The 21,231-nt window shown below is 37.9% G+C and overlaps 1 protein-coding gene and 1 long non-coding RNA gene across 4 annotated transcripts in view; one reads left to right on the forward strand and one right to left on the reverse strand.

Annotated features, from left to right (window-relative positions):
• Nucleotides 1-6,980, forward strand: part of LOC112626599 — a 32,594-nt gene extending 25,614 nt beyond the window's left edge. The window contains exon 2 of the long non-coding RNA XR_003119919.1: nt 6,753-6,980. This is a non-coding gene — a long non-coding RNA (uncharacterized LOC112626599). The remainder of the gene's footprint in view (nt 1-6,752) is intronic.
• Nucleotides 1-21,231, reverse strand: part of KIF3A (kinesin family member 3A) — a 44,189-nt gene that overhangs the window by 22,641 nt on the left and 317 nt on the right. For all 3 annotated transcript variants that reach the window (XM_025388771.1, XM_025388773.1, XM_025388772.1), the window contains exons 2-8: nt 18,145-18,418; nt 9,842-9,986; nt 9,610-9,694; nt 6,007-6,112; nt 2,159-2,298; nt 1,566-1,763; nt 1,074-1,248 (exon numbers count right to left, since the gene is read on the reverse strand). In XM_025388771.1, coding sequence (XP_025244556.1) covers nt 1,074-1,248; nt 1,566-1,763; nt 2,159-2,298; nt 6,007-6,112; nt 9,610-9,694; nt 9,842-9,986; nt 18,145-18,418 — 1,123 coding nt within the window. The remainder of the gene's footprint in view (nt 1-1,073; nt 1,249-1,565; nt 1,764-2,158; nt 2,299-6,006; nt 6,113-9,609; nt 9,695-9,841; nt 9,987-18,144; nt 18,419-21,231) is intronic.

The following is a 21,231-nucleotide window of genomic DNA, read 5'->3' on the forward strand; positions in this document are numbered from 1 at the left end:
AAATGAAGAGTGGTGACAGTTGCACAACAATGTGAATATACTTGATGCCACTAACTGTACACTTAACTAACAATGGTTAAAATGATAAAGTTTATGTTGTGTATATTTTACCACAACAAAAAAAATGTAAAACATAAAGTCAGCAAAATAAAAGTATGCACTCACCATTAACATCGCTAAGAAATTAAAACTCTTTAAAACATACTGGCTATAAATACCACCTAGTGGTCACATTTAAAATACCAAATTTCATTATCTAACAGTTCTCTTACTGCTTTTCCTCAATAACGGTACTTGTTTACTAAATAAGTACCTTCTCTAAACATTTGTGATGCTGGCGTCTCTGAATTTCACCTCTGATCTAGTCAGTCTCCTCACAGACTACAAAGGTGCTTTGAAACCAAAGCCCTCTGTTTACCTGGTTCGCAAAGGAGCTCTGTACCTATCAGAAAGGATCTGTTTCTTGCATTAAGGTGCAAGGAATCACTGAGCACTTAATGCCTGGGAAGCATCTCACTCTCATAAATAAGATCTTCAAATTTTCCAACTTTCTAGCATCATGATGTTAGAAAAGAATTTCCAAAATAGAATCTCATGTTCAAATTTAGGTATGAAAGGATATTGTAAAGGTGACCTCATGCAACGCATTTTTCCTTATAGCAAACTTGGTTTACTCACGACTAACATCTTTCTTTACCTCAAACAATAGTGAGCTCATATTGACTGCAATGCCAGAATTCTGGTCATTTTCACCTAAATATATACATGGCAGAATTTGCTCTTATACAGAGACAAATAAACATTCATTCTTTAACAAGTGGTCATATGAAATCTATAAAACATCACGGGAATGTTTAAAAACCACATACACAAATATTATGTAATTTTACTTAAGCTTAATATGAAAATGCAAAAGTATATAAGTACCAAGTCACTTTCCAGAAATATTCATTTAACTACCAATGTTAGAGGCTCAAAAAAGGTTTAATAGAGGGGGCTTTTGTTACAACACTTAGTGGTTCAACAACATATTTTTAGCCAATATAAAGATTAATATTTTGAGAAAAAGCTACCTTCTTCAAGTTTCTTTTTCAGTTCTTCTATTTCTTTCTGGAACTGACGCAGCAAAGCATCCTTTGGATCTTCATTAATTCTAGCTTTATTTTTAATATTCTTAGCACGATTGGCATACCGTAATGTACTGATCGTTTCATCATAATTGTAATCTGCTGGCCCAATATTTGCACACTATTGAATTAGAAATATCAAACAAATCATTTTACACTTGACACAGTTAAAATTAACACTACCATTACAAATACGTCAAAAACTGTTTAAAGCACATATGCACCCTTGGCCTTCTTGAAAATGAGAGTGTCAACCACATGGGTTTCCAAACGACACTATTATGGGCTAATACACATGCGTGTACCACAGAAAGGACAACCACAAGTCAAAAAAAGGGAAAATAATCAAGTTTTTAAAATGTGATACATATCAATTATTGGCATAAATTAGAATCTTAAATTTGCCTGATGTTAACTATATCACCAATTAAGTCTTACCATCATGGTTTTTGAATTTCCTCCTAAGGAATCCTGAAGAAGACGAGTCAATTTAGAGTTACGATAAGGCACATGAGTGCTTTTTCCATCAACCAAGGCAGAAATTACATTACCAAGGGTGGAAAGTGAAAGATTGATTTTTGTAGCTTCCTTTAGGCGCTGTCCAGTAGCTCCAGTTTTTGCCTGCCTTTCTGAACCCTAGCAAAAACAGAGATGAAAGTAAAGCTAAAATGTTTGAAAAAATAGAATATTCTTCCCAAGGTTTTGTTAAAAAGTAATGTAACAGTAAAAAACCTGATATGATGCCTGAATTCACTTCAAAATAATATAGGAAGGGAAGAAGTGGGTGAGAGTACATGAAACAAGATTAGCCATGAACTAACTGTTGGAGTTGGGAGTGTATGGGGGATCACTATACTATTCTATCTACTTTCATTTACATTTAAAACGTTCCATAATAAATAATAAACATACACAAGTAACAACTTAAAAATCATATGTAAATTATACCTTTTCACCTCAATTTTCATTCATTTATAAAATAAATGGATCACAAGAAAGAGTTATTCCTTAAGCAGCGTCCTGTTACTTACAGCAAGATCTACAAGATGGAGCTTCCCCATCCTGACATGCATGTTACCATCAATGCCTTTTTCACTGCATTCTATAGTAATTGTAAAGATGGCATGGGAACGGGAACTATGTTCATTCATATTAGTTGCACCAACAGAACCTTTAATAAATAAAGGAAATCCTTAAAAAGTGTGACAGAGAGTACCTTTAAAATTAATTAAACACCCCGAACAGTTTAAAATACTTAATTTTATCACAATCAAAAGCCAGAGAGCATGGCTAAACCATAAAGGCATGAGTGTGTACTTAGCCATTATATGAAATTTATCTTATACTTTGTTGATAACAAATGAATTTGTAAGCTTTCTCATACTAAAGACGTAACTTTAGCAAAAAATAATTTCAATCCCAAGTAATACTGCCTAAAAAGTAACTAACTTACACCCAAAAAACCCACATTAAGTAACTGGAAAAAGTATTGCTGATTTAGCTGTCTAAAGAGAATTATGCAAGCTGGTGTACTGTAGGAAGTAAAAAATAATAATAATAATAAATAAATAATAGCTGGGTGAGAATTTTAGCTACTTGGGAGGCTGAGGCACAAGAATCACTTGAATCCAAGAGGTGGAGGTTGCAGTAAGCTGAGATTGCGCCACTGCACTCCAGCTTGGGTGATAGAGTAAGACTTTGTCTCAAAAAAAAAAAAAAAAAAAGAATTATGTTCTGGGCATATAAACCACAGGAACACTTGCGTGTATATGTTAGATAATACAACAATATTCAGTGCAGCATTAAAAAAAAGGTAGATCTAAAGACATGGAAAAATGTCCATAACATATAAATTAAAAATAAAAGCAAGTTAGAAAAGAATACATAATCCTACTTCTGTAAAAAAAAAAAAAAATCCATTCAAAATATGCAAAGTATTTGCATATGTGTAAATATATGAACACATTGTGTAAACAAAAAAACGTTTTTTTACAATAGACCTGTATTAGCTTTTTTCTTAAATTCCAAAGTATTTTAAAAGCATTGTTAATTTTACTCAGTGCCAAAATTATCTTCCTACTATACATTCATGCAGAACTTTTCTACGCAAGCTTTGATTTTAGAATTTAAACATTAAAGCGGTAGTCTTTAATGAAGAGACCAAAAGTTCCCACTAACTACCTGAGAATTAAATTAATTTCATTCTATGAATGAAATATTGTGTTAACAATTTTTAATTAAATAACCAATAATTAACATATTTCTGGTATTTAAATTTTTTTTAATAAAAGCATACAGAAAGTATAAAGTGAAAACTCCTGACATTCCTTTTCCCCAATTTTATTTCTCCTTCCCTAAGGGTAACCACTACTATCTGTCCTTTCATTTTGTATTTTATATACACACATGTAGACACAAACGCACACACAGTGCCCAAATAAATATATGGTTTAACAATTTTTCACATATAAATAAATGGGGTAAGGCAGTACATACACACTGTTCTACAATTTGCTTTTTTCCCCCACTGACAAACGTACTTTGAAATTCTTCCAGGTCTGTACAGGCACATTTAACTGATTGGGTTTTTTTTGTTGTTTTGTTTGGGACAGGGTTTCACTCTGTCGCCTAGGTTGGAGTGCAGTGGTGCGATCTCGGCTCACTGCAACCTCCACCTCTCAGGTTCAAGTGATCCTCCAGCCTCAACCTCCTGAGTAGCTGAGATTACAGGCGCACACCACCACGCCCAGTTAATTTTTGTATTTTTAGCAGGACAGGGTTTCACCAGGTTGGCCAGTCTGGTCTCAAACTCCTGGCCTCAAGTGATCCACCCACCTTGGCCACGCACAGTGCTAGGATTATAGGCATGAGCCACCATACCCAGCCTGTTTTTTTTCTTGTTTTTTTTTGAGACAGAGTCTTCCTCTGTTGCCCAGGCTGGAATTCAGTGGTGCTATCTTGGCTCACTGCAACCTCTGCCTCCCAGGTTCAAGTGATTCTCCCGCCTCAGCATCCCAAGTAACTTGGATTACAGGCATAAGCCATCACGTCTGGCTGACTTTTTTGTATTTTTAGTAGAGACGGGGTTTCTCCATGTTGCCCAGGCTGGTCTCAAACTCCTGAGCTCAGGAAATCTGCCCACCTTGGCCTCCCAGAGTGCTGGGATTACAGGCATGAGCCACCTCACTCAGCCTAACTCATTGTTTTTAACAGTTTTATTACAGTCTATGGTATTTTTGTGCCATCATTTACATAATCAGTGTTTTGTTGATGGTTATTTAGATTGTTACATCTGAAAATATCTTCCAGAATATGTCTAAAATTAGAAACACAGAGTCAAAAGGAATGTATTTTAAAATGTCAACAGATACTGTTAACATTGCCCTTCAAACAGGCTGCACCAATTTATATTCCATCCTCAGTGCCCATTTCTTCAAAGTCTCACCAACCTACATATCCTTCATCCAATCTGATGGGTGAAACATCTCTCTCTCTCTCATTTTAGCATTTTCCTGATTACTTGTGAAGTTAAAGAGCCTTTCACATACTTATTGCTGTGTTTAGTTCTTCTACAAATAAAATACATATTTTTCGCTAATTTTTCTATTAAGATTTGGTCTTTTTCTATTAATTGGTTCACAAGAATGTAATCAATTTTTGAAGTTTTTTTGTTTGATTTCCTTGGGTTTGATAGATCTATGGTCAAGTCGTAGAAACTTATAAAAATTTTTCATTTTTTCATTTCCTATTTCTCATCTTTTACCGCTAATCTTTTTTTTTTTCTTTTTTCTTTTGGTTGCTGTGTTGCCCAAGTTGGAGTGCAGTGGCGCGATCTCGGCTCACTGCAACCTCTGCCTCCCTGGTTAAAACGATTCTCCTGCCACAGCCTCCTGAGTAACTGGGATTACAGGTACCCACCACCACTCCCAGCTAATTTTTGTATTTTTGGTAGAGACGTTTCACCATGTTGGCCAGGCTGGTCTTAAACAAGTGATCCACTCATGTCAGCCTCCCAAAGTGCTGGGATTACAGGCGTAAGCCACCGCGCCCGGCCTTTTCACCTCTAATTTCTAATTGCTATTAGCTGCGTCACCAGTACTAGGTTTGAGGCATCTGTATAACATCGCTGAAGCTTCTTACTCTTTAGACTAAAAACTTGACACAATTACTAAAAAGAACGTAATTTTTTAATTTAAATTTTGTTTTTCTTGTCAACAAAAGGGAAGCATTATAGTGCCTACTTAATGCAGACTACTGGCCTAGGTTTTTTGGGTTTCTTCCAGGTGTGTTTCTTTAGGACAGAGGCTCCCTATTGCTCAGGCTGGTCTCAAACTCCTGACCTCAAATGATCCTCCCAGTTCAGCCTCCCGAGTTGCTGGAATTACAGGCATGAGCCACCGTGCATGGCTATAGCTTAGGTGTGATCACTCACTCTACCACTTAGTAGTTATAGTACTTAGACAAGTTACTTAAACTAAGTCTCACTTTCTTCATTCATAAAGTAAGAATTTAATATCTTCATAGTCTCCTGTGAGGACTGAGAGAGCATTCTTATAAAGCACTTAGCACAACACTCTCCACTAAGAGCTCAATAAACATTACCAATTTTACTATTATAGCTACCAAGAGACAGCTGTATAAGAGTTGCATAGATTGGCACTACTAAAAAGAAACAAAATTTTGCTTGGCATGGAAAATTATTTGTGCTATCTTTCATTCATATATGCTCCCTACACGGTAAATAATCAAAGTGGAATGGTTTTCAAGAAACCTAAAAATTTCAGTCTCTACAGGGCAAAGTGCCATACCAAATTTGCTTCTAAACCAGCATACTCAACACACAGATGCTTAATCACAATTACACGTATACTATACTTACGATTTTTGTGGCCTAGTGTCATAATTCTATCCATATCATCAGCATTATTTACCACATAAGCTGATAAATCTTTGATATAAACTCCCACATCAGGTCTTTCTTTAACCTAAAAAAAAAAATTAACACTTCATACTATATCAATAACTCTCCCACAGTTATTTATTGAGGATCTCCTATGTGTTGGACACTCTACTAGACAGGGGGGATATAGCGATGAGTAAGACAGACACTGTTCCTACATGCATGGAGATGTCAGTCTATAGGAAGAACATACAAATGAAGAAGTACACACAAAAATTATTTTATTTCAATTGTGATGACATGAAGAAAAATACAGAAAAAGTACAGAACACTAAGCTAGTTAAGGAGATAGGATAAAATTCCCCAAGATGATGTTTAAGCTAAAATTTCTTTAAATAAAAAGGACGTAGACAGTCAATTGAGGTAGGAGAAGAAGAAAATGTGCAAGAACCCTGAAATAAGAAAAAACTAGGCACTTAACAACAAACCGAAAAAGACAATGTGGTTGGAGAGAGCAGGAAACAGGGAAAAACAGGTGAGACATCTGGTTATATAGGAAGGCAGAGACAAGTTTAGAATAGTTTTTGGTCTTTATGGTAAGAATAATTTGGAGAATTTCAAGCAACTGAGGGAAATAATCAGATCTATGGTATCAATGTTAAAATATGATCTTTCTGTGAATTACCTTACGAGAATTTTTAACCAAATTTGAAAAAGGTATTTAGGATGGATTTACCTAAAATACAAGTGGCGTTGTATAAACAAAATTCACTTTGAAGGTTCAGAGTCACCTCTACAAACCAACAGAATGAAAAGTGAAACTGAGGCAGAAGTCTGTGGCTGCCAGTGGGAAAAACCATTCCACGGGTAGGAAAACCTTATAGACATCAAAGACAAACGAAAATGTGATAAACAATTCCAGGAGAAAAAGTTATAAGCGCAGACACTCAACATTCCAGTTGTTGATTTTCAATGTTGTGTGTGTGTGTACGCGCACCTTTTATAACAATTGATAAGATAAATTTAGAAATTAGGAAAAATCCTTTATCTGTCATGGGATATAAATTAAGCCCTAATTTTATTAGTAGTAAAAAAAAAAAGTGTGATGATCTCTATAAACCAGTGGATTTCAGACCTTGCTCTGAAAAGCCCTAGAGGGTCCATGGTGGCACTGAGGGGGCCACTGTAAGAGTTCAGGGGTCTTCAGGCCCAGAGAAGTTCTAAAGAGAAGGGCGCTTTCATGAATTTTACACATTGAGCTTCCACATAAGGTCTAGTTTGATGAAAGTGTTTAAATGCTTTACACCTTTTAAAAGGTTTGAAAACTATTGGTCTATATCAATACTTCTCAAAAAATCTGTGATAAGGGATGTATATATTTGTAATATGATAATTTTGTAAAATACACAAATCATGCACTTGGATGCCATGGCCAATGTCAAATTGCTATGAAAGTTTTTAAGCAACTACTCTCAGTTTTTGTATTCATTCTCACTGCAGACTGAAAACGGACATTCTTCAAACTGATATCTGTCTGCAGACTCGTGGTCTTTTCCAGTCAATATATGATACTAATTCAAAATTCGATTAATAAGTATATTCAACTAATAACTGATTAAATATGAAAGATGAAGAAAGAAAATATAATTCCAAATCTGTGAAAGTTAAAAAACTGGATGGAAATGCTACCAAAGAATTTTTATCATAAAAAACATAGGAATTCAATATCTATGACTAACACAGTTTATAACAATGGATCTCAATGGAAACAGTTACCCTCTTGTCCTAGAATGTTTTAGAAATTTGCACAAGAGTTTCTGGTTCACTTGAGGACACTGTAGTATTGACAGGCAGGGACCAGGGATACTAAATATCCTGAAATAAGTGGGACAGTCTCACCCAATGAAGAACTGTCCCACACAATTTTGAATGTCCTACCAGATATTCACATGGTAAAAAAAACTACTTATAATTATTTGAGTCTAGACCCAGATAATTATATCTGAGTCTGTCATATGTAACTTTATTTCACATATAAAGACAAAGTGCTTTTCCATATGGCAATAATAGGAGAACACAGAAAAACTGAGGAAAGAATTGTACTTTATTTTGCTCCAAACTCTACCAAGAGCTAGTCACTATTTTAAAAGACCATGTCATTGACAATAACACCAATCAAGGGGTTTAGATCAACAATACAACATACCTGTTGACACTGCATTTGAAGCTGTTACAATTTTGATTCTATATGCCTCTATTTTATTATGTCATCAAGTGTGGTCACATCTAAGCATTTACATACCTAAATTTGTTTTTAATTACTTGTATTCTCCTTTATATTACGGTAGGGTAGTATATGAATTTTTTAAAAAGTATGTGTATAGGTAGATTTTATTAATGTCACTTACGAATTTTATTTCAGGACAGTCAAAAGAGCATTACAAAATGTACGTTATTTAGAAGGGAGCACTGGGTCTAACAGAGTTGAGAACCATTGACAAGAATCTTCCTGAGAAAAAATCTGATCTATAATTACTGGTACAAAAATGGAAATGTTCTTTCCAAATGATTTTTTCCTAGAATTTGCATAAGACAACAAATTTTTTAGGACATGAAAGCACAGAATTAATCAGAACTAAAGTTGAAAACTAGCAACAAAGAAATTTGTTTCTATATTTGCTATATAAATGGTATCAGAGAATAAGGCTTCATGAAGGTCCAACAAGCACAAACAATCCTTAACACTGTAATACATTGCTCCAAAAACTCCGTTTATGCAGTAAACTCAAAAAGAAAAAAAAAGCTAATATTTATTATTTTATGTCAGGCATTGATTTAAACACTTTGATCTGTTAATGTTGGTAATAATCCTATGAAGTAGATACCATTATTATTTCCATTTTTATGGCCAAACCAAGGCTCACAGATATTAAGTAACTTGCTCAAGATCAGAGCCAGAATTCAGGCTAAGATGGTAGACTGCTAGAATCACCTTCTTAATCCTAGATGATACTGCCATTCACTTGCTATGTGACCTTGAGCAAGTCAAGAAACCCCTCTAAATTTCAGTTTCCACATCACTGAAATCGAACTGCTGCGAAGATTAAATGAAATTAATTATTTACTACTACCAACAACTATCAATTACTACACTGGATGCCTACATCATATTACAAGAGCTCAGCAACGCTGGCTGCTGTTCTACACATGCTCTATACTATCCTACAATGGCAGCTACTGCTGTTCTACATGTTACTCTACATACGTTATTCTCCTCTATTTTACTGGTGATGCAATCCAACTAAAATTCCAGGATTAACCTTTTCCTTGCTGTATGTCTCACATCTTAAAATACTAAAGTATGCAGCAATATCAAATTTACCAATCATTTACCACCTGACTCAGCAATCCTGCTTCAGTAATTTATCCCCAGATATGTCTGCAGATGTACGACATTATATATGTACTAGGTTATTTAAAATATAAAAAGCAACTTCTGTTTAAAAAAAGAAGGGGGACCTTAATTTAGTAAACATTCTACTGCTCTGGAAAAAGTACTCCACCAATTTCAATTATCCTTACCTCTAACCTTTGTGTCTGATCCTTGCCCAAAAGGTCACGAACTTCTTCATTATATATTTCCAAATAAGACACTCGAACCAAAAATCTATAAATAAAACATCATTTTTAAAAAGTCGAGGAGAGTGGAATATTTGTAAGAGCCGTTTTAAAACATGTTTATAAAATTTATACCTATGTGCCTTTTCTGTGTTTGTACTTCTCAATACTAGAAAATAAAAGAATTCCCTTTTACCTTGTATCACCCTCTGCTTTTGCAATATGACCAAATATGTGAGCAAATGAATTGGGAATTATTCCTCTAAGTTCAGGAACAGCTCGAACACCTTCCATGGTAAAAGTTTTGCCTGTTCCAGTTTGTCCATATGCAAAAATAGTCCCTGAAAATGATGAAGAGAATCAGTTACTTCTTAAAGTCTAATGCGACAGAACAATAGCTCTTAAAATTGATTCCTTTGACACTGTGATGTAATTTCTTCCCTGGATTCAAAATTTATTCTCACACAAGTTTCACCTTTATTATCAACATCTACACTGTGTAGTCTATACCACATGCACAAAGCACTGTTACAGCACCAGAGTCAATGAGAGATATCCCTAATAATTAATAAAAAGCATCCCAAGTCCTAAATGCAAAAATCTTCCAATATATCTAATTATGAGACATTTCTTGTCATGTGTATATAAAGTACTTATTGTGGACATTAAACTGGAGAAGGTATTATAAGCACAGCAAAAGAATACAGGCTCTAGAGTGGAAAGACCTGTCTCAAATCACATCTGCCACTTTTTAGCCACTGACCTTGGACAAGTTATCTACCCAGAGACTGTCTCCTCAACGGTAAAATGGGGATAAGAAAACTCGCCACTGATAGTGAGAACCAAATGAGACAATTTCCTTCAAGTAACCAACACAACATCTCATAGAAAGTATCGGTAAAATGATAGCTTTTTTTCTTAGTCCTAAAATAAGTGTATTTTTAAACAATTGTTTTAAAGTAACAACTGTAAGAAACAGAGTTAACAAAAAGATGACAATACAATTATTACAGGTAATTACAGATAAAATCTCAACTTTCTAAATACCTAAATTCATTCATTCAACAAATATTTACCATACCTGAGTTTGGCATTGTGCTAGGCACTAGAGACAGAATGACAAGACAAACGCAATCCTTAATCTTATGATGTGTATACTCTTGGGTTTATCATGATAATGAGTATTCAGAATGAGAAACACGGAGTTCAAGATGGGAGTCAGGGACATCAACTGGGCAGAGGAATTGTAGTGGGAAAAAGGGAGAGAGGGTCAGGGAAGACTTTCCAGAAGAGGTAAGGTTTAGATCTGAAATACAAGTAAGAATCAGATAGGAACAGTGTGGACAGTAAGAGGCAAGAAAAAGAATGGAAATTTTGAGGACTGAAATGAGACCAGAATGGAAGAAACAGAGATAGAAAGGGAAGGTGGATACAGGCAGAGCTAGAGAAACTGACAATGCCATAATCACACAGTGTAATAAGGACCATATTAAACTTTTTAGACCTTATCCTAAAAGCAACACGAAGCCATAGAACGATTTTTCAATCAAAGGAGTGACATCATGATCACTATGGCTATATTGTGGATGAAGAATTGGAGAAAAGCAAGGGTAGATGTGGGGAAACAGAGGGCTGGAGTAGTTGGCCAGGACACAGTATAGTAAGAGAAGATAGCCTTGGATGTGATGGCATATATGAAAATGGTTCCTCAACTATTACTACTCTATTCAGTTAACCTCAACTTTTCTCAGACTTTTTTTTGTGAAAATAATCATAACATACTTTTCAGACTTTTCTGTGAAAATAAATGAATCATACCAGAAGCCATTTTTTACACATGGGAATAAAAGTCTCAATTTTTTCAAACTGACTAAATATTTCAAACTCTGCTATTAGGAATATAACACTACACTCAAAGAAGTGGAAAATATGAACTCACAGACTGCATTTCAGAATAGACACATTAAATTATTAAATAAAAAATAAGCTTTATTTTTAATTTAATAATTTAATGTGTCTATTCAGTAAGGACAACAGCTGTCCCTTACTGATAATTTGCTATGTGCTAGGCCATGTACTTTTTTTTTTTTTTAAGAGATGAGGTCTTGCCCTGTCACTCAGACTAGAGTGCAGTGGCATGATCATAGCTCACTGCAACCTCAAACTCCTGGGCTCAAGAGAATCCTCCTGCCTCAGCCTCCTGAGTAGCTGGGATTACAGCTGTACCTCCCAGTTATGTTTGCATTCTTATTTAACTTCCATCCCAATCCTAAGAGATAGGCACTATTTATTATTATTAATATTATTTAAAAATAATAAACAATGGCCAGGCAGGGTGGCTCATGCCTATAATCCCAGAATTTTGGGAGGCCAAGGAGGGCGGATCACTTGAGGTCAGGAGTTTGAGACCAGCCTGGCCAACACGGTGAATCCCCACCTCTACTAAAAATACAAAAATTAGCCGGGTGTGGTGGCGCACGCCTGTAGTCCCAGCTACTTGGGAAGGTGAAACACAAGAATTGCTTGAACCTGGGAGGCAAAGGCTGCAGTGAGCCAAGATTACACCATTGCACTCTAGCCAGTACCACTGCACTCTAGTCAGGGCGACAGAGTGAGACTCTGTCTCAAAAAATATAGTAAATAAATAAATAAAAACAATAAACTATATTCTGAGCTGGGTGCCGTGGCTCATGCTACAGTCCCAGCACTTTGAGAGGCTGAGGTAAGAGAATTACCTGAGCCCAGCCTAGGCAACCCAGTGAGACCCCATCTCTACAAAAAATTTTAAAAATTAGCCAGGTGTGCATAAAAAGGAACGAAATAATGGCACTGGCAGCAACCTGGCTAGGACTAGAAACTATTATTCTAAGTGAAGTAACTCAGGAATGGAAAACCAAACATCGTATATTCTCACTTACAAGTGGGAGCTAAGCTAGGAGGATGCAAAGGCGTAAGAATGATACAATGGACTTTAGGAACTCAGGGGAAAGAGTGGGAGGGGGGTGAGAGATAAAAGACTACACACTGGGTACACTGTACACTGCTTGGGTGATGGGTGCACCAAAATCTCAGAAACAACCACTAAAGAACTTATTCATGTAACTAAACACCCCCTGTTCCCAAAAACTTAATTGAAATTAAAACTAAATTTAAAAAAAAAATTAGCCAGGCATGGTAGGATGCACCTGTAGTCTCAGCTACTGGGAAGGCTGAAGCCAGAGAATCACTTGAGCCCAGGAGGTTGAGGCTGCAATGAGCCGTGACAGTGCCACTGCACTCCAGCCTGGGTGACAGGGTGAGACCTTGTCTTGAAAAAAACAAAAACAAACAAAAAACAACAACTAAAAGAAAAACTATATTCTGGGTCATAAAACAAGTCCTAATAAATTTAAAAAGGTTCAAGGCACATAAAGTTGTTCTCTAACTAAACTGAAATTAAGTGTAGAAATCAATAACCGAAAATCTCTAGAGAATCTAAAAATATTTGGAAACTAACACATTTCTAAATAACCTAGGATCAAAGAAGAAATCAGGAGGTAAAATAGTGTTTTGAACTACATGAAAATGAAAACACAGTATGTCAAAATCTGTAGGATGACACTAAAACAGCACTCAGTGGCAATCTATAGCATTAAACTCCCATATTAGGAAAAAAGGTCTCAAAACAATGGCCTCAGCTTCCACTTTAAGTAGAAAGAAAAGAGGAAAGTAAGCCCAAAGTAAGTAAGAGAAAAAAAAAAAAGATCAGAGCAGAAATAGATGAAATAGGAAACATAAAAACAGAAAGAAAAATTAATAAAACCAAAAGCTGGTTCTCTGAGAAGACTGATAAGATTGATAAACCTCTAGTCAGACTAATCAGGAAAAAAAGAAAATAGTAAGTTACCAATATCAAGAATGAGAAAAGTTATACCAGTACATTCAACATACTAAAAGAATAATAAGGGAATAGTATAAACAACTTTTTGCCAATGAATTTGACAACTTAGATGAAACAGACTAATTCTGTGAAAGACAAGCTACCAAACCTCACTTAAGAAAAAACTGACCAGGCACGGTGGCTCACGCCTATAATCTCAGCACTCTGGGAGGCCAAGGCAGGCGGATCACCTGAGGTCAGTAGTTTGAGACCAGCCTGGCCAATATGGTGAAACCTGTCCCTACTAAAAATACAAAAATTAGCCAGGCATGGTGGCGTGTGCCTGTAATCCCAGCTACCCAGGTGGCTGAGGCAGGAGAATCGCTGGAACCCGGGGAAGGAGAGGCTGCAGTGAGGCGAGACTGCGCCACTGCACTCCAGCCTGGGCAACAGAGCAAGACTCCGTCTCAAAAAAAAAAAAAAAAAAAGAAAAAATAGATAACCTGGCCAGGCATGGTAGCTCATGCCTGTAATCCCAGTGACTTGCAAGGCTGAGATGGGAGGACTGGTTGAGTACAGGAGTTCAAGACCAGCTTAGGAAACATAGTTTCTTATCTCTACCAAAAAAAAAAAAAAAAATTAAAATTAGCTGGGCATGGTGTGGTGGCACACACATATAGTCCCACCTACTGAGGGGGCTGAAGTGGGAGAATTGCTTGAGCCCGGGAGGTAGAGACTACAGGGAGCCACAATCACACCACTGCACTCCAGCCTGGGCGATACAGACCCTGTTTCAAGAAAAAAATAATAATAATAGAAAAAAATTAGCCAGGCATGGTAGCACACACCTGTAGTCTCAGTTATTGGGGAGGCTGAGGTGGGAGGATTGCTTAAGCCCAGGAAGTGGAGGTTGCAGAGAGCTGTGATTATGCCACTGTACTCCAGCCTGGGTAACAGAGTGAGACCCTGACTAAAAAAGGAAAAGAAAAAATACATAACCTGAATAGTCTTATGTCTATTAAAGAAATTGAATCAATAGTCGAAAACCTTCCCACAAAGAAAACTTCAAGCCCAGATGGCTTTACTGATGAATTCTACCAAACATTTAAGAAATAATACCACTTCTAAACAAATTCTTCTAGAAAACTGAAAAGAAGGGGATACTTTCTAACTCATTCTATGAAACTAGCATTATCACAATACCCAAACCAGAAAAAGGCATTAGAAGGAAACTACATACTTGCATCCGTCATGAACATGGATGCCAAAATTTTTTTAATTTAGCAAATAAATCTAACAATATATGAACAGAACAATGCATCATGACCAAGTAGCAAAGCTAGTTTCACATTCAAAAATCAATCAATGTCATTTACCATATTAACAAACCTTTAAAAAAAAGATTATTTCAATAGGTGCAGAAAAAAATGATATTTGACAAAATCCAATATACAATCCAAAAACTCTCAGCAAACTAAGAACAGAAGGGAACTTCCTCAAACTTACAAAGGATATCTGTTAAAATCTACAGACATCATCATACTGGTGAAAGAATGAATGCAGTTTCCCTAAGGTCAGGAACAAGACCAAAATGTCCACCCTCACCATTTCTAGTCAACATTTACTGGAGGTTCTAGTCTCCAGGTGCTATCAGGTAACAAAAATAAATTTAAGGAAACTGGAAAGGACAAAGTAAAAACTGTCTTTACTTGCAAACGACATTTTTTTTTTTTTTTTTTTGAGACAGTTTTGCTCTGTTGCCCAGGCTGGAGTGCAGTGGCGCGATCTCGGCTCACTGCAAGCTCCGCCTCCTGGGCTCACACCATTCTCCAGCCTCAGCCTCCCGAGTAGCTGGGACTACAGGCGCCCGCCACCACACCCGGCTAATTTTTTGTGTTTTGTTTAGTAGAGATGGAGCTTTACCATGTTAGCCAGGATGGTCTTGATCTCCTGACCTCGTGATCCTCCTGCCTCGGCCTCCCAAAGTGCTGGGATTACAGGCGTGAGCCACCGCACCCGGCCCATTTTTTTTGTTTGTTTTGAGAGAGTCTCGCCCTGTCGCCCAGGCTGGAGTGCAGTAGCGTGATCTTGGCTTACTGCAACCTCCGCCTCCAGGGTTCAAGTGATTTTCCTGTCCCAGCCTCCCAAGTAGCTGGGATTACAGGCATGTGCCACCATGCCTGGCTAATTTTTTTCATTTTTAGTAGAGACAGGGTTTCACCATGTTGGTCAGGCTGGTCTTGAACTCCTGACCTCGTGATCTGCCTGACTTGGCCTCCAATGTACTGGGATTACAGGTGTGAGCCACTGTGCCTGGCCAACATATTCTTACATGGAGAAAATCCTACAAAATTTACAAAAAATCCAAAACATAAAAAAAGTACTAGAATTAATAAGCAAGTTTAGCAAAGTTGCAGGATACAAGGTCAATATACAAAAATCAATTGTGGGTACTAAGAGGGCAGTCATCAAAAAGATAATAACAAGTGCTGGCAAAGATGTGAAGAAATCAGAAACCTCACACATTGCTGATGGGAAGAGAAAATGGTGTAGCTACTGTAGAAAAGTTTGGCAGCTCCTCAAAACGTTAAAGAGTTACCATGTGACCCAGTAATTCCACTCTTAGGTATATATACCCAAGAAAAACTAAACATATTTTCACACAAAAATCTGTAAAAGAATGTTCAAAGTAACATTATCTGTAATAGCTAAAAAGCAGAAACAACAAATGTTCATCAACTAATAAATGGATAAACAAAATATATCTATACAATATTATTCAGACATAAAAAGTAATGAATTGCTGGCCATGTGCAGTGGCTCACACCTGTAATTCCAGCACTTTGGGAGGCCGAGGCGGGTGGATCACAAGGTCAGGAGTTCGAGACCAGCCTGGCCAATACAGTGAAACCCCCATCTCTACTAAAAATACAAAAATTAGCTGGGCACGGTGGCGGGCACCTGTAGCCCCAGCTACTCGGGAGGCTGAGGCAGGAGAATCACTTGAACCCAGGAGGCAGAGGTTGCAGTGAGCCAAGATCACACCACTACAATCCAGCTTGGGTGACAGAGCAACACTCTGCCGCAAGAAAAAAAAAAAAAAAAAAGACCAGGTGCGGTGGCTCACGCCTATAATCCCAGCACTTTGGGAGGCCAAGGTGGGCAGATCACGAGGTCAGGAGATCGAGACCATTCTGGCTAACACTGTGAAACCCCGTCTCTACTAAAAACACAAAAAATTAGCCGGGTGTATTGGCGGGCGCCTGTAGTCCCAGCTACTTGGGAGGCTGAGGCAGGAGAATGGCGTGAGCCCGGGAGGTGGAGATTGCGCCACTGTACTCCAGCCTGGGTGACAGAGTGAGACTTTGTTTCAAAAAAAAAAAAAAAAAAGAAGGAATTGCTGATATACATTTATATGTTACAATACAGATGAAGCTTGAAAACACTGTAAGTGAAATAAGTTATTCACAAAAGGCCACATAGCATATAACTCCATTTACAGAAAATGTCTAGAACAGGCAAACTCATAGAATAGATACAGACAGCAAATTAGTAGTTGCTGGGTTGGGGGAAGGGAGGTGGTAATGGATTAGGAGTGACTGCTAATGGATACAGGGTTTCTTTTTGGAGTGATAGAAATGTTCTGGAAACAGACAGTGGTGACAGCTGCACAACATTGTAAATGAACTAAAAACCTATGAACTGTAAAATCATAAATTTGATATTTGAATTTTATCACAAAAGCTACCTAAAGAAATCAAGTTCATCTCTATATATTAGTAACGTACAATCCAAAATTGAAATTATGAAAGCAATCCTATTCACAATAACATCAAAAAAATACTTAGGAATAAATTAATCAAAACAAGTACAAGACTTGTACACTAAATAAAATACAGATGAGAGAAATTAAGACATAAATAAATGGAGAGAAGCTGGACATGGTAGCTGACATGGGAAATCACAGTGCTTTGAAAGGCCTCAGCAGGAGATTCCTTGAGCCTAGGAGTTCGAGACCTGAGTGAGCAACACAGCAAGACTTAGTTTTTACAAAAACAAAAAAATTAGCCAGGTGTGGTGGTGCACAGCTGTAGTTCTCGTTACTTAGGAGGCAGAAGGGAGAGGATAGCTTCAGCCCAGGAGTTCAAGGCTGCAGTAAGCTATGACCGCACCACTGCACTCCAGCCTGGGCAACAGAGCAAGACCCTGTCCATAATTAATTAATGTTTCAACGTTTTAAATGGAGAGAAGTATCATGTTCATGGAATGGAAGACTCAATATTGTCAGAATGACAATTCAACACAATCCCTACGAAAATCCTAGTAGGATAAACTTCAAAAACATTATTTGATGTGAAAGAAAACAGATAAACAAGGTGACATATTATATGACATTTCAAGAAAAGGCAAAATTACAGTGACAGAAAGCAGATCAACGGTTGCTTGGGGGTGGGTCTGCAAACGGACATAAAGGAACTTTTGGGGATGACAATGGTGTTCTAAAGCTGGATTGTGATGATGGTTTCATAACTGTATACATTTACTACACTCATCAAACTGTACAGTTGCAATAGGTGAATTTATGTCACGTTAATTATGTCTCAATAAGGGTGTTTTTTAAAAAGTAAATATTCACTTACCATTGTAGCCTTCAAGTACAGAATCAATAATAGGTCTTGCAGTTAAGTTATAAACATCAAGTTGTTTACTCTCTGGTCCAAAAACAGTATCAAAAGTAAATGTCTTCGGAGGTTCATTGGAAGAATCAGTCTTATGTACAGTGATAGTTCCCCTCATCTCATCCACACTGACAGCCTGTTTGTAGCACATTGATTTCTCTCTCTCATTGAGGGGCCGGCACCTAACAACAACCTTCACATTATCGCAGCTTTCTGGCTTCTCTGATTTATTGATCTGTTGGAGATAATATTTACAAATAATGAAAAGAACATTTATTTTTACCCTCAACAGATTAAATGTATAAATTTTAAAAGGCTACTTTGCCACCTCAGTGCCTCGCACACATTAAACACTTCGTAAGTATTTGTTAAATGCAATTAAAGATCTTACATATAGGTGAAAAGTTTATTAAAAGATATAAAAAGGAAAATAGTTTCTTTTAAAACATAAAAGGGAGAGAAAATCTAGTTTACATTTGTGGCAAAGGCTGTACAAGCAGAAACTGAACCAATATATTCTAGATTGTCTTTCTGCACAAAAGTCTCTGACCCAGCGTTTCCTGCCTGTAGAAAAACACATGTGACTATGGTTAACAACTTTAACTCAAGAATATAGTAGGAACTCTGTTTCCCCCTGAGACTTTAGTTTTATCCCCTATCATGCATCTGTAAAATGGTTTTTATTATGTAATATATCCATATATGCCTTCTCTACAGAAGACAACAATAAGATAAAGACAGAAATGAAAGTCTAATGGCAAAGAAAAATGCCTTATATTACCTAACCTTATGAGCATTTGTGCATGTAGTTTCCATTTCTGAATGTTTTTTTCTTATTTTTGAGACAGTCTCACTCTGTCACCCAGGCTGGAGTGCAGTGGCATGATCTCGGCTCACTGCAACCTCTGCCTCCCAGGCTCAAGCGATTCTGCTGCCTCAGCCTTCCCAGTAGCTGGGATTACAGGCGTCCATCACCATGCCTAGCTAATTTTTGTATTTTTAGTAGAGATGAGGTTTCATTTTGTTGGCCAGGCTGGTCTCAAACTCCTGACCTCAAGTGATCCACCCACCTCGGCCTCCCAAAGTGCTGAGATTACAGGCGTGACCCACCGCACCCAGCTATTTCTGAAATTTTATGATTAAGAAAATATAATGAAACACAATCCTATTATTGAAGTGAAAAGGACAGTTTAGTTGAACAGATACTTGTTAAATTCCTACTGTTTCAGATTCTCTTCTAAGCATTAAAGAGAAACAAATATAAGCCATTGTCATTGACTTTGACATTGTCACTGACAAGTAACAGATTATATCAGTACAGTACACTTCTATCTATCTCTGCCTTCATCACACTAGTCTAAATTACCATCATCTTGGCCCTGGATTACTGCCTCCTAACTATATTCCTGAATCTAATTAGATTGCCCTACTGCCTATTCTCCAAATAGCAGTCAGTGTCAACACAAATCTAATCATGTCACTCTCCTACTTAAAAATTCTTCAGTGGTTTCCCATAGATCTCAGGACAAAAACCAGAATCCTTAAGGTGGTCTGTAAGGTCTGGCTTCCACCCATGTCTGCTTCTCTGGGCTTATTTCACAAGATATTCTGCCTGGCTCATCCATGCCACAGCCACACTGAGCTTCTTGGCCTTTTCTTGTCACCAGGCTCCTCACCACTGGCCTTTCCATGCGCTGTTTCTTCCACCTAGAACCATCTTCAGTGGCCTCTTCATTTAGCTAACATCTACTTATCCTTCAGAACTCAACAGCCACTTCACCTGGGAAGACTTCCTGACTAGGTCAAATACTCTTATAGGCTCAGAAAGCACCTGCTCTCCCCTTCCTGGACACAAATTTTACTTTTGCTTGTTCCTTGATTAACGTCTTTCTGTCTGCACTGGAGGTTGCAAACAGGTAGTCAAGAGGCTGAATTCAGCCCACAAATTTCTTTTGTTTGGTTCATAGTATTTAAAGAGCTTCTGAATTAGTTGCTAAAATTAAGAAATTTCACAAAAATGATTTCTAAAGTCTCTCCTTGGGAGGAAAAAAAAAATGACCTGTTATCATCTGCAGACCATCAATCTTACATGGCAATATTTTCCAATTCACCAGAATCTACTTCTCTCTATTGTAGGACACCCACCCACTTCATTCATTAAGGTTTTGTGTCTTATTTCTGCAAATACGTATGATTTTCACCTCTGCCCAAGAAGGCAAGCCTCTCTCTTTCCAGGTTCAAGAACCTGACTGGTTTTGCTCAGTGTTGTATCTTCAAGGCCTAGCACGTGGTTGGCGCCCAATATTTATTGAATTAAAAACTTGAAAGCAGTGAACAGGTACAAATATAGAGCGTTTAATCTTAAATGTCAAGCACTGTCCTTCTAGTCTCCTGTGCATTATTTCACGCGGATAACAACCCCATGAGGTAAAGTTTACTTGGGCACTAAGGACCCAGACAGATTAAATAATTATGCCAGGCTTCACAACCACTAAATAAGCGGCCATGGCTCAATTTTCCTCCATGACCCCTAACAAGGGGTCTTACAAGGCCCCATTATTAAGTTCACGATAACAATCTGTGAAATCCTGGAAGATAAACAACACCGCCACACACACAAAGACACCTACAGGTTTCATTCTGCATCATAAGCTAAAGCGCCACAAGAGAAATGACAGCTCCAGGCTAGGAGAGTCGGAGTCTGGGGCTCGGAATAGGGGCAGGCAGCCTTCGTTCCGCTGCCTCCCTGAGCTTGCTCCGAGGCGCAAAGGCCTAACGAGCTGTGGAGCATCCAAAGAGACCCTCCGTGGCCACCCCCAGACGCCCCGCTCAGCAGGCAGGGCTGCGAGCCAGAGAGCAACCTCCAGCACAGCGCCTCTTTGATAAGCGGCGCAGGCCCCACGGGACGCAGCAGCGACGAGGGCAGCAGGGCCTGCCCCAGGCCCCTCTCGAGGCCGGCCGGACGTCCGCGGCCCCTGGGCTGACTAGCCAGGCTCTCCAACCACCTCCGCCGCACGGCCGAGCCTGCCCCGCCCCACCCAGGCAGCC

Source organism: Theropithecus gelada, chromosome 6 (genome assembly GCF_003255815.1).
Source record: "Theropithecus gelada isolate Dixy chromosome 6, Tgel_1.0, whole genome shotgun sequence".
NCBI lineage: Eukaryota > Metazoa > Chordata > Mammalia > Primates > Cercopithecidae > Theropithecus > Theropithecus gelada.